We start from the raw sequence: 13,726 nt of genomic DNA, 5'->3' as shown, positions 1-13,726 counted from the left end.
CAGGTGTCTGTGGATGTGACATGTGTCTGTGGATATGACAAGGGTCTGGATATGACAGGTGTCTGTGGATGTGACAGGTGGGTCTGTGGATATGACAGGTGTCTGTGGATATGACGAGGGTCTGTGGGTCCAATAGGTGTCTGTGGATATGACAAGGGTCTGTGGATATGACAGGTGTCTGTGGATGTGACAGGTGTCTGTGGATATGACAAGGGTCTGGATATGACAGGTGTCTGTGGATGTGACAGGTGGGTCTGTGGATATGACAGGTGTCGGTGGAGGTGACGAGGGTCTGGATATGACAGGTGTCTGTGGATGTGACAGGTGGGTTTGATATTTTTTTTTTAAAGAATTTTTGTTCCAGAAAATATTGGATCAGCAGGAGGAGTCCAACTTCTTGCTTGACAGATACCAGTATTTCACAGCAGTAGAATGAATCACTGAAGAACGGGTAAAGGACAACATAGGTGGGCCCATGGGACATGTCAAATTGAATTACAGACATGAAGTTTTTCACACATGTTCTAATGGCTGACGGTGAGCCTATGTTCTGTTTTCTGCAGAATCAACAAATAATCAACAAATTCAACTTTTATGCAGATCTCGATGAACCAAAAGGGACCTCATTACATCTTGTTCTTTCCTTTTTCTAATTTTAAACTAAACAAAAATAAAACATATCCATAGTTTACACAGTACGAAGACAATGCAAGGGAAGCAACGCTTTGATTTGTCACTCAAAGAAACACTCCAGGCATTGTGTATAAGGTAGCGTACCAAATTGTGGATTAGCTTATCACATTTCAGTCCACTGTTTTCAAAGAAGGAAGTGTATACTTGGAACCCATTCCTGGAACTGATTCAAGGCACATATTCCTGGAACGGTTTCCTGGCACCAATTCTTGGCACCGATACTTGGAACCGATTCCTGGAATGGATTCCTGGCACCAGTTCCTGGCACCGATACTTGGAACTGATTCCTGGAATGGATTCCTGGCACAGATACTTGGAACCAATTCCTGGCACCGATTCCTGGAATGGATTCCTGGCACCAGTTCCTGGCACCGATACTTGGAACTGATTCCTGGAATGGTTTCCTGGCACCAAGACTTGGAACTGATTCCCAAATGGATTCCTGGCACCAGTTCCTGCCACCGATACTTTGAACTGATTCCTGGAATGGTTTCCTGGCACCAGTTCTTGGCCTGATACTTGGAACCGATTCCTGGAATGGATTCCAGGCACCAGTTCTTGGCACCAAGACTTTGAACCCATTCCTGGAATGGATTCCAGGCACCAGTTCTTGGCACCATGACTTGGAACCGATTCCTGGAATGGATTCCTGGCACCAGTTTCTGGCACCGATACTTGGAACTGATTCCTGGAATGGTTTCCTTGCACCAGTTCTTGGCACAAAGACTTGGAACTGATTCCTGGAATGGTTTCCTGGCACCAGTTCTTGGCACCAAGACTTGGAACAGATTCCTGGAATGGATTCCTGGCACCAGTTTCTGGCACCGATACTTGGAACTGATTCCTGGAATGGTTTCCTGGTATCAGTTTCTGGCACTGATACTTGGAACTGATTCCTGGAATTGATTACTGACACCAGTTCTTGGCACTGATACTTGGAACCAATTCCTGGAATGGATTCCTGGCACCAGTTCTTGGCACCAAGACTTTGAATTGATTCCTGGAATGGTTTCCTGGCACCAGTTCTTGGCACCAAGACTTGGAACCAATTCCTGGAATGGATTCCTGGTACCAGTTCTTGGCACCAAGACTTGTAACCGATTCCTGGAATTGATTCCTGGCACAAGTTCTTGGCACCAAGACTTGGAACCGATTTCTGTAATGGATTCCTGGCACCAGTTTCTGGCACCGATACTTTGAACTGATTCCTGGAATGGATTCTTGACACCAGTTCTTGGCACCGATACTTGGAACCAATTCCTAGGCTGGATTCCTGGCACCAGTTCTTGCCACCAATACTTGGAACTGATTCCTGGAATGGATTCCTGGCTCTGACTTCTGCCAACCAATACCCAGGACCGATACCTGGTTCTGACTACTGCCGCCTACTGGTCCTTCTCTGGGTCATCAAGATGAGGCTGGTACCCCAGGGGAAGCTCCGCCCACTTCTGCCTCTCCCCGCCTGCCAGGATTCCATATATGATAGCGCCGCCGCCATACACAGCAGCCGCCAGATAGAAGATGATCTGCCACTGGCCAGCGTTGTCCTGGAAACCATTTCAGTGATTATATATTACTTCATCAGCATGCACGGTTCCAGACAAGGTTTCCAGCCATTGAGTATTTACTCCATGTCATCATGGGCAGAGACAGTTTTCTTTAGGCATTTATTGTTTTACTTTCTTCGGTCCAGTATAGTGGAGTATTTTCAAACCAATGAGTAGACCTTCAAACTTCTTTGAGAGGCATTTAGAAGTTGGAGTACTAAGTAAGGATAAGATATATGGATGAACAACTTTTTTATTGCAATTAGGAGCGACGTGTCGGTGTTTCTTCTAACACCTCTATCGAGCAAGTGACGAACAGAGTATGGTTGACAAGCATATTTATCAAACAAAACTGGCTCCCACAGGTGATATGCTTGGGTGAGATCGCTGCAATGAAATTGCATCACAATGCTTTGCAGACCATTGTGACGCCATTGGTTACCATGACGTCACACTCAAATGACATCACTAATGGCTCTGCTACTCAAACTGTTGGCAGGACTTTTTACACTTAAGACACTGCTTATTACTGTCTACAAACTGAAAAGTTTGGAGGAATGATGTTGGATTATAAATAAAAGCTCTCCCTCGTGTCTTTTGTTATAAAATATATCAACACTTTTTGATAAAAGTGATAAAAAACTCCTCAGCAAGCCTCAGAGTTTTTCTACTTTAATCAACTTGATATCAAAAGACACTTTTCACATTCTCATGCTTCCATATTACGATTGACCGCCTCCGTGGTCTTGTGGTAGAGCGTCCGCCCGGAGAGCGGAAGGTCCAGGGTTCGATCCCGGGCCGCGTCATACAAAAAGACGTTAAAAGATTGTACTTGTTGTTACCCTGTCTGGCGCTCAGCATTAAGGGGCTAAAACAAGGACTGGTCGGCTCGGAGTCAGTATACTGTGTCTGAGTGGGGTATTCATGTTAAACTGCGGCATGGTATCTCAGTGAGCTAGCACTATAAATCGGCATCAGTCCGGACTAGTACAAGCAGCCACACATACACACACACTTACATGCACATCGCTATATAAGTGCAATAATCTTGGACGCGACGTTAAACCCAATTTCACCTCACCTCACCATATTACGATTAATGTAGAAAACTAACAATACCAGTACTTTTATCGATGGCTGGGCTGTACATAGATCTTTTGGATATGTTGACTTCAAGACAATCAACTTGAGTTGCAGGTTTTACAATATATACTGAACCGCAAAAAAATGAGTGAGATCAAGCGGTATCTACATTGTAGATATCACTGCAATGAAATTGCATCACAATGCTTTGCAGGCCATTGTGATGTCACTGGTAACCATGACGTCACAATCAAATGACCATCACTTTTTACACTCAAGACACTGCTTATTACTGTCTACAAACTGAAAAGGTTGGAGGAATGTTGGATTATAAATAAAATCTCACCCTCGTGCCTTTTGATATCAAATATATCCAGACTCGTTGATAAAAGTGGAAAAACTCCTCAACAAGTCTAGAGTTTTTCTACTTTTATCAACTCGTGTTGATATATTAGATATCAAAAGACACTGTGGTGAGATTCTCTATATACAGGTAGGAGGCAATGTTTATACGGTTGAGGAGATTGGGGTGTAGTGGGGAAGCCTGTAATATACACAAAAGGGGGTGAGTGAGTGAGTTAGGGAGTTGGGTTTAACGCCGCTTTTAACATTATTCCAGTTATATCGCGGCGTGTCAGCTTAATGTGGGAGGAAAGCCCGAAGTGATGCAGGTCTCAGACGTTTACCACTTCAGTGAAGCCCACGAGCACGGGTATGGTGCTGACAAACCTAGAAACATAATTGGGGCGAACCAGGATTCGAACCCACAATCATAGGTTTGTGGCGTGCCCAAGGGACGCAACTCTGCACAGCGAATCACGCCGCCTTAGACGACTGGGCCACCCGTGCACCCCCATCCCAATCTACTCAGCTGTATAAACACTGCGTCATACCTGTATATGCTTGTTAACCACACTCTGTATATCACTTGCTTGATGCAGTGTTAGAACCTACACTGAAACGTCGCTCCTAATTGTAATAAAGAAGTTGTTCATCCAAATATCTCATCCTAACTTAACGAGTAGACCACTTCTAAAGATAATGCTACTCAAATCAGTGTCTGAAATAATTTTGAAACCCAACAAGACAGTTGGGCAGGTGACCCATAAATGTTGCCAGCCCATCTTCAAAATTACCTGCCCGCATTCAGACATTATAAATATTGAACAATCATGAAAAATAAGAGACAAATTGAAATAATGCAAACAATTACTTGAGAATCTATAAGGTGTTAAAATAAAACTGAATAAAATGTATCTGCGAGACGGTTGGGCAGGTGGAGGAAAATCTTTAAAAATATCAACAAAAGTTTTAAAAAACATTATCGTCATGAAATTAGTCACGTGATATATCTAAAACCCTATGGTTACAATACAAGTCGCTAATGTTCGCATTTCTTCCTGCCTATGCACCCATTCCTTAGCTTCTAAACTTAGGTTTGAATAAAGATAAAACTTCAGTGTATGCATGACCAGATCGTTTAATACGTGTATCTAAATACATTTTACCAGGGTTACAGTCAAGCTATTCCCAATCGGACTTTTTACACCCAAGTCTCGAGACATATAGCGGGTATCCAGGTAGGGTCGGGTAATAGCGTGGTGCGTACCCGGGTAGTAAATTTGGACTCGTCCCAGCCCTAGTTCACTGCAGTGCAATATCAAGTGTTATGTTCACTGCAATGAAATATCACTTATCTCAACTTCGAAAAAACTCTTTCACATTAAAATATATAACAAAAAATATTTTTTTCAGGTTTCATGTAGTTAATAAATCTTTACGTTTTTTTTTCTTCATTCAGAGTGAGTGAGTTTTGGTTTTATGCTGCATTTTGCAATATTCCAGCAATAACACGGCGGGGGACACCAGAAATGGGCTTCACACATTTTACCCATATCGGGAAATGAACCCGGGTCTTCAGCTTGACGGACTAACCACTAGGCTACCCGACCACCCTGCGGATCATTCAGAAGTCTGGAGAAGAAGACGAATGTATAACAATAACGGGCAACCTGCCATGCCATCATCTCACTTTGACTGTTGAGCTTGGCAATGCATGCCAGTGAGACAATCATGTATTTCGACAAAGGGAGACAACTGCACCTACCTTGCTGGTCACAATGGCACTGGTGAGGCTGGGGCTGACAATTCCCGGGATGGTGGCGAAGGTGTTGGAGAGCCCCATTAGGATGCTGGCATACTGTGGGGCAAGGTCAAGATGGTTGACACTGAACCCAGACCAGGCGAATCCCCCTAGACCAACTGCGATGGTCAGACACGTCATCCCAGCCACTGGTGTCATCAGATAGCCAGCCGCTATCATAAACACAGCCTGGATAGCAAATGCTGCAAAAAAGGCATCAAGGTATCAACTATTTTATTCCGCGACACAGCTGGTCGTTGTGTGGCTGTCTGTGAGAACATGAACTTGTGTATGGTCTACGTCCTTTTGAGGTACAAAAATAGTGATATATAAAGGTTATCACGCGAGTGTGTTTGGGGATGGTAAATAAACTTTGTATTTAGCGAGCCTAGTGTTTATTCCTAATACAGGATATTTACCATCCCCAAACACACAAGCGTGATAAACCTCTTTATCATATAATGTCATTCTTTAATTCTGTGCTTCAAAATCACTTTCCCTCTCTCACACATTACCGAAACATTGCGAGTTTTTCTGGAATGCGCTCAATAATATTTATTACGTCAAAGGGTAAGTGATGTGTCAGTCGGACAGTGACAGTAGCCAATATAGTTCCAACTGAAATCTGTTTCTTATACAGTGGCGAAGCAACATATACGCAAAACAACAATAGTTTTTATTTGTCTTTAGTGGCAATCCATCAGTCTGTCCGCTAGAGTAACTGCCCTTTGTCAAAGGGAAGCTACTCTAACCCTAGTCTATGAGACGTCACGGCCACGGTCAGACGTTGTTGACTGTCGGTCTGTCCTGTCATAACGTTAAGAAGTGTAGTCAGATGTACACACAGCGACAAAACGAAACAAGGTAACAATTCAAACATCTTTCGGCCAAATCCAACTATTTTAATTTATGGAGAAGGTTTCAAGCCGCAGGTCTACAAGCACAGATATGGCTACTGATCCCGCTTGACTAGGCCTCGTGCCCTCGCAAAATTGTTTCGAAATTTATATCTCCAAAATTACCAAAATTTATAAAATGCCTTAGCTACGTCACAGTTAGACACTGATTTTCAGTATATTAGACTGTTCTTTTGATAATGATAGCAATTATCCTCGTAGTTAATCCAGATTCCCAACGGTTAATTCTGACTCGATTGCCGAATTACGAGGGGGACGCCATGTTTGTTTATAAACACTGAAAGTAGTCCCTACTTGACCTTTGATATTTGCATCTCTATCCGCATATGACCCCAACGGATATCGTTTTTATCCGTTGGCTTTATCCTGCAGAGAAACCTACCCATTGTGTGATTAAAAAAAATACACGCACTGACTTTCACTTTTGTGTGAGTTCACTGGAGTATGAATCTTCATAGAGTGAGGGGCAAACATTGTACGAACGCCATCGCGATAGTCCGTTCTTAACTGCTGGGTAAATAAAACGTGACTACAATGTACTTGACCTTGGCATTTGGCACAATCATGACATATCATATGCGTTGAATTAGCTACTTAGAGTTAATTTTAAATGATAACACTGACTTTTCATCAATTAATCCAAAATGTCATGAAATTTAAACCCCTGTTTTATAATTTGACCCCTAGTGACCTTTACCTACTCTTGAGGTCACCCAAACATTCATGCGATCGAGACCCCACATTAGAGATCATGTATACCATGTTTAATCAAATTCCAAACACTTATGTAGCCTTTTACACAAGCTGTTCTCCTGCCTCAGTTCATACAGAGTGACCTTTGCCTTCACTATCATCCGACCGCCTCCGTGGCATAGGGGTAGAGCGTCCACCCGGAGAGCGGAAGGTCCTGAGTTCGATCCCCGGCCGCGTCATACCCACAGACGTTAAAAGATGGTACTTGTTGTTACCCTGTCTGGCGCTCAGCATTAAGGGGCAAAAACAAGGACTGGTCGGCTCGGAGTCAGTATACTGTGTCTGAGTGGGGTATTCATGTTAAACTGCGGCATGGTATCTCAGTGGGCTAGCACTATAAATCGGCATTAGTCCAGACTAGTACAAGCAGCCACACACACACGTGCATGCACGTCGCTATAGAAGTGCAATAATCTTGGACGCGACGTTAAACCCAATTTCACCTCACCTCACCTCACTATCATCCAATCATGTCAGAAAAAAACCTCAGGGGTATAGAGGAGGTAAATCAGGAACAAAGTCTTTGTCCATCATAAGCAAGAGGTTGGGAAAACCAGTTGTGGAGGCAGAGGAGCTTAAATGTGGTGAAAAACACACTCAGGTGCTCCATCTTACACAGGGCTGCTAAACTACTGTCCCAAGCTTACCTCCACAGGTAAATATCCTTCTGACAATGCCAGTGGAGACCCCGAGTGGCCCACGCATAATGTCTGCAAGATGACCACTGGTCAGCACAACCAGGCCCATCACCAGGTAGGGCAGAGCAGCCAGGAACCCTCCCTGGAAAAGAAGCACAACAGATAAGATGACAATGGTCGGCACAACCAGGCCCATCACTATGTAGGGCAGAGCAGCCAGGAACCCTCCCTGGAACAGAAGCACAACAGATTAGATGACACTGGTAAGCACAACCAGGCCATCACATGGTAGGGCAACGCAGCCAGGAACCCTCCCTGGAACAGAAGCACAACAGATTAGATGACACTGGTCAGCACAACCAGGCCCATCACCAGGGCAACGCAGCCAGGAACTCTCCCTGGAACAGAAGCACAACAGATTAGATGACACTGGTCAGCACAACCAGGCCATCACATGGTAGGGCAGTGCAGCCAGGAACCCTCCCTGGAACAGAAGCACAACAGATTAGATGACACTGGTCAGCACAACCAGGCCATCACCAGGTAGGGCAGTGCAGCCAGGAACCCTCCCTGGAACAGAAGCACAACAGATTAGATGACACTGGTCAGCACAACCAGGCCCATCACCAGGGCAACGCAGCCAGGAACTCTCCCTGGAACAGAAGCACAACAGATTAGATGACACTGGTCAGCACAACCAGGCCAGCACCAGGTAGGGCAGTGCAGCCAGGAACCCTCCCTGGAACAGAAGCACAACAGATTAGATGACACTGGTCAGCACAACCAGGCCCATCACCAGGTAGGGCAGTGCAGCCAGGAACCCTCCCTGGAACAGAAGCACAACAGATTAGATGACACTGGTCAGCACAACCAGGCCAGCACCAGGTAGGGCAGTGCAGCCAGGAACCCTCCCTGGAACAGAAGCACAACAGATTAGATGACACTGGTCAGCACAACCAGGCCCATCACCAGGTAGGGCAGTGCAGCCAGGAACCCTCCCTGGAACAGAAGCACAACAGATTAGATGACACTGGTCAGCACAACCAGGCCCATCACTATGTAGGGCAGAGCAGCCAGGAACCCTCCCTGGAACAGAAGCACAACAGATTAGATGACACTGGTCAGCACAACCAGGCCCATCCCTATGTAGGGCAGTGCAGCCAGGAACCCTCCCTGGAACAGAAGCACAACAGATTAGATGACACTGGTCAGCACAACCAGGCCCATCACTATGTAGGGCAGAGCAGCCAGGAACCCTCCCTGGAACAGAAGCACAACAGATTAGATGACACTGGTCAGCACAACCAGGCCCATCCCTATGTAGGGCAGTGCAGCCAGGAACCCTCCCTGGAACAGAAGCACAACAGATTAGATGACACTGGTCAGCACAACCAGGCCCATCACTATGTAGGGCAGAGCAGCCAGGAACCCTCCCTGGAACAGAAGCACAACAGATTAGATGACACTGGTCAGCACAACCAGGCCAGCACCAGGTAGGGCAACACAGCCAGGAACCCTCCCTGGAACAGAAGCACAACAGATTAGATGACACTGGTCAGCACAACCAGGCCCATCACTATGTAGGGCAGAGCAGCCAGGAACCTCCCTGGAACAGAAGCACAACAGATTAGATGACACTGGTCAGCACAACCAGGCCCATCACTATGTAGGGCAGAGCAGCCAGGAACCCTCCCTGGAACAGAAGCACAACAGATTAGATGACACTGGTCAGCACAACCAGGCCCATCACTATGTAGGGCAGAGCAGCCAGGAACCCTCCCTGGAACAGAAGCACAACAGATTAGATGACACTGGTCAGCACAACCAGGCCAGCACCAGGTAGGGCAACACAGCCAGGAACCCTCCCTGGAACAGAAGCACAACAGATTAGATGACACTGGTCAGCACAACCAGGCCCATCACTATGTAGGGCAGAGCAGCCAGGAACCCTCCCTGGAACAGAAGCACAACAGATTAGATGACACTGGTCAGCACAACCAGGCCCATCACTATGTAGGGCAGAGCAGCCAGGAACCCTCCCTGGAACAGAAGCACAACAGATTAGATGACACTGGTCAGCACAACCAGGCCCATCACTATGTAGGGCAGAGCAGCCAGGAACCCTCCCTGGAACAGAAGCACAACAGATTAGATGACACTGGTCAGCACAACCAGGCCAGCACCAGGTAGGGCAGAGCAGCCAGGAACCCTCCCTGGAACAGAAGCACAACAGATTAGATGACACTGGTCAGCACAACCAGGCCAGCACCAGGTAGGGCAACACAGCCAGGAACCCTCCCTGGAACAGAAGCACAACAGATTAGATGACACTGGTCAGCACAACCAGGCCCATCACTATGTAGGGCAGAGCAGCCAGGAACCCTCCCTGGAACAGAAGCACAACAGATTAGATGACACTGGTCAGCACAACCAGGCCCATCACTATGTAGGGCAGAGCAGCCAGGAACCCTCCCTGGAACAGAAGCACAACAGATTAGATGACACTGGTCAGCACAACCAGGCCCATCACTATGTAGGGCAGAGCAGCCAGGAACCCTCCCTGGAACAGAAGCACAACAGATTAGATGACACTGGTCAGCACAACCAGGCCAGCACCAGGTAGGGCAACACAGCCAGGAACCCTCCCTGGAACAGAAGCACAACAGATTAGATGACACTGGTCAGCACAACCAGGCCCATCACTATGTAGGGCAGAGCAGCCAGGAACCCTCCCTGGAACAGAAGCACAACAGATTAGATGACACTGGTCAGCACAACCAGGCCCATCACTATGTAGGGCAGAGCAGCCAGGAACCCTCCCTGGAACAGAAGCACAACAGATTAGATGACACTGGTCAGCACAACCAGGCCCATCACTATGTAGGGCAGAGCAGCCAGGAACCCTCCCTGGAACAGAAGCACAACAGATTAGATGACACTGGTCAGCACAACCAGGCCCATCACTATGTAGGGCAGAGCAGCCAGGAACCCTCCCTGGAACAGAAGCACAACAGATTAGATGACACTGGTCAGCACAACCAGGCCCATCACTATGTAGGGCAGAGCAGCCAGGAACCCTCCCTGGAACAGAAGCACAACAGATTAGATGACACTGGTCAGCACAACCAGGCCAGCACCAGGTAGGGCAACACAGCCAGGAACCCTCCCTGGAACAGAAGCACAACAGATTAGATGACACTGGTCAGCACAACCAGGCCCATCACCAGGTAGGGCAACGCAGCCAGGAACCCTCCCTGGAACAGAAGCACAACAGATTAGATGACACTGGTCAGCACAACCAGGCCCATCACTATGTAGGGCAGAGCAGCCAGGAACCCTCCCTGGAACAGAAGCACAACAGATTAGATGCCACTGGTCAGCACAACCAGGCCCATCACCAGGTAGGGCAGTGCAGCCAGGAACCCTCCCTGGAACAGAAGCACAACAGATTAGATGACACTGGTCAGCACAACCAGGCCCATCACCAGGTAGGGCAGAGCAGCCAGGAACCCTCCCTGGAACAGAAGCACAACAGATTAGATGACACTGGTCAGCACAACCAGGCCCATCACTATGTAGGGCAGAGCAGCCAGGAACCCTCCCTGGAACAGAAGCACAACAGATTAGATGACACCGGTCAGCACAACCAGGCCCAGCACCAGGTAGGGCAGAGCAGCCAGGAACCACCTCTGTAACAGAAGCACAACAGATTAGATGACCACTGGTCAGCACAACCAGGCCAGCACCAGGTAGGGCAGTGCAGCCAGGAACCCTCCCTGGAACAGAAGCACAACAGATTAGATGACACCGGTCAGCACAACCAGGCCCATCACTATGTAGGGCAGTGCAGCCAGGAACCCTCCCTGGAACAGAAGCACAACAGATTAGATGACACTGGTCAGCACAACCAGGCCCATCACTATGTAGGGCAGTGCAGCCAGGAACCCTCCCTGGAACAGAAGCACAACAGATTAGATGACACTGGTCAGCACAACCAGGCCCATCACTATGTAGGGCAGAGCAGCCAGGGACCCTCCCTGGAACAGAAGCACAACAGATTAGATGACACTGGTCAGCACAACCAGGCCCATCACTATGTAGGGCAGAGCAGCCAGGAACCCTCCCTGGAACAGAAGCACAACAGATTAGATGACACTGGTCAGCACAACCAGGCCCATCACTATGTAGGGCAGAGCAGCCAGGAACCCTCCCTGGAACAGAAGCACAACAGATTAGATGACACTGGTCAGCACAACCAGGCCCATCACTATGTAGGGCAGAGCAGCCAGGAACCCTCCCTGGAACAGAAGCACAACAGATTAGATGACACTGGTCAGCACAACCAGGCCCATCACTATGTAGGGCAGAGCAGCCAGGAACCCTCCCTGGAACAGAAGCACAACAGATTAGATGACACTGGTCAGCACAACCAGGCCCATCACTATGTAGGGCAGAGCAGCCAGGAACCCTCCCTGGAACAGAAGCACAACAGATTAGATGACACTGGTCAGCACAACCAGGCCAGCACCAGGTAGGGCAACACAGCCAGGAACCCTCCCTGGAACAGAAGCACAACAGATTAGATGACACTGGTCAGCACAACCAGGCCCATCACTATGTAGGGCAGAGCAGCCAGGAACCCTCCCTGGAACAGAAGCACAACAGATTAGATGACACTGGTCAGCACAACCAGGCCCATCACCAGGTAGGGCAGAGCAGCCAGGAACCACCTCTGTAACAGAAGCACAACAGATTAGATGACACTGGTCAGCACAACCAGGCCCATCACTATGTAGGGCAGAGCAGCCAGGAACCCTCCCTGGAACAGAAGCACAACAGATTAGATGACACTGGTCAGCACAACCAGGCCCATCACCAGGTAGGGCAGTGCAGCCAGGACCCTCCCTGGAACAGAAGCACAACAGATTAGATGACACTGGTCAGCACAACCAGGCCCAGCACCAGGTAGGGCAGAGCAGCCAGGAACCACCTCTGTAACAGAAGCACAACAGATTAGATGACACTGGTCAGCACAACCAGGCCCATCACTATGTAGGGCAGAGCAGCCAGGAACCCTCCCTGGAACAGAAGCACAACAGATTAGATGACACTGGTCAGCACAACCAGGCCCATCACTATGTAGGGCAGAGCAGCCAGGAACCCTCCCTGGAACAGAAGCACAACAGATTAGATGACACTGGTCAGCACAACCAGGCCCATCACCAGGTAGGGCAGTGCAGCCAGGACCCTCCCTGGAACAGAAGCACAACAGATTAGATGACACTGGTCAGCACAACCAGGCCCAGCACCAGGTAGGGCAGAGCAGCCAGGAACCACCTCTGTAACAGAAGCACAACAGATTAGATGACCACTGGTCAGCACAACCAGGCCAGCACCAGGTAGGGCAACGCAGCCAGGAACCCTCCCTGGAACAGAAGCACAACAGATTAGATGACCACCGGTCAGCACAACCAGGCCCAGCACCAGGTAGGGCAACGCAGCCAGGAACCTCCAACTAGGTGGGTGAGATAATCAACTAGGTAAGGTGAGGTAACATCTAACTTGTTCCAGTTTAAACATGTCAAAGGGCACCACTAATTTGAGAAAGATGGTATATTGTGGTATATGTGGTATGTGGTATAATATCCCCTAGGTAAGATAAACTTACAATATGCATCAAGTAGGTAAGGTGAGCTAACAACTCACCTGATCCATCTAAAAGTGCAGCAGTGAGTTCAGGAATGTGGTTCATGTAGTACTAACCTCCTAGGTCAGATAAGCTAACAACACTCATCAAGTAGGTAAGGTGAGCTAACAACTCACCTGATCCAGCTTAAAGTGCAGCAGTGAGTTCAGGAATGTGGTTCATGTAGTACTAACCTCCTAGGTCAGATAAGCTAACAACACTCATCAAGTAGGTAAGGTGAGCTAACAACTCACCTGATCCAGCTT

General features: G+C 48.0%; 1 protein-coding gene across 2 annotated transcripts in view; it reads right to left on the bottom strand.

Moving 5' to 3' along the window:
* Positions 1 to 2,074: 2,074 nt before the first annotated feature.
* Positions 2,075 to 13,726, bottom strand: part of LOC124124592 (sialin-like) — a 34,939-nt gene continuing 23,287 nt past the window's right edge. For both annotated transcript variants that reach the window (XM_048394953.1, XM_048394954.1), the window contains 3 exons: positions 7,784 to 7,916; positions 5,431 to 5,669; positions 2,075 to 2,240 (listed from right to left, as the gene is read on the bottom strand). In XM_048394953.1, coding sequence (XP_048250910.1) covers positions 2,079 to 2,240; positions 5,431 to 5,669; positions 7,784 to 7,916 — 534 coding nt within the window. In that variant the 3' untranslated portion in view covers positions 2,075 to 2,078. The remainder of the gene's footprint in view (positions 2,241 to 5,430; positions 5,670 to 7,783; positions 7,917 to 13,726) is intronic.

Source organism: Haliotis rufescens, unplaced genomic scaffold (genome assembly GCF_023055435.1).
Source record: "Haliotis rufescens isolate VD_foot unplaced genomic scaffold, xgHalRufe1.0.p SCAF_135, whole genome shotgun sequence".
NCBI classification, from domain to species: domain Eukaryota; kingdom Metazoa; phylum Mollusca; class Gastropoda; order Lepetellida; family Haliotidae; genus Haliotis; species Haliotis rufescens.
This window is presented reverse-complemented; position numbering and strand designations above follow the sequence as displayed.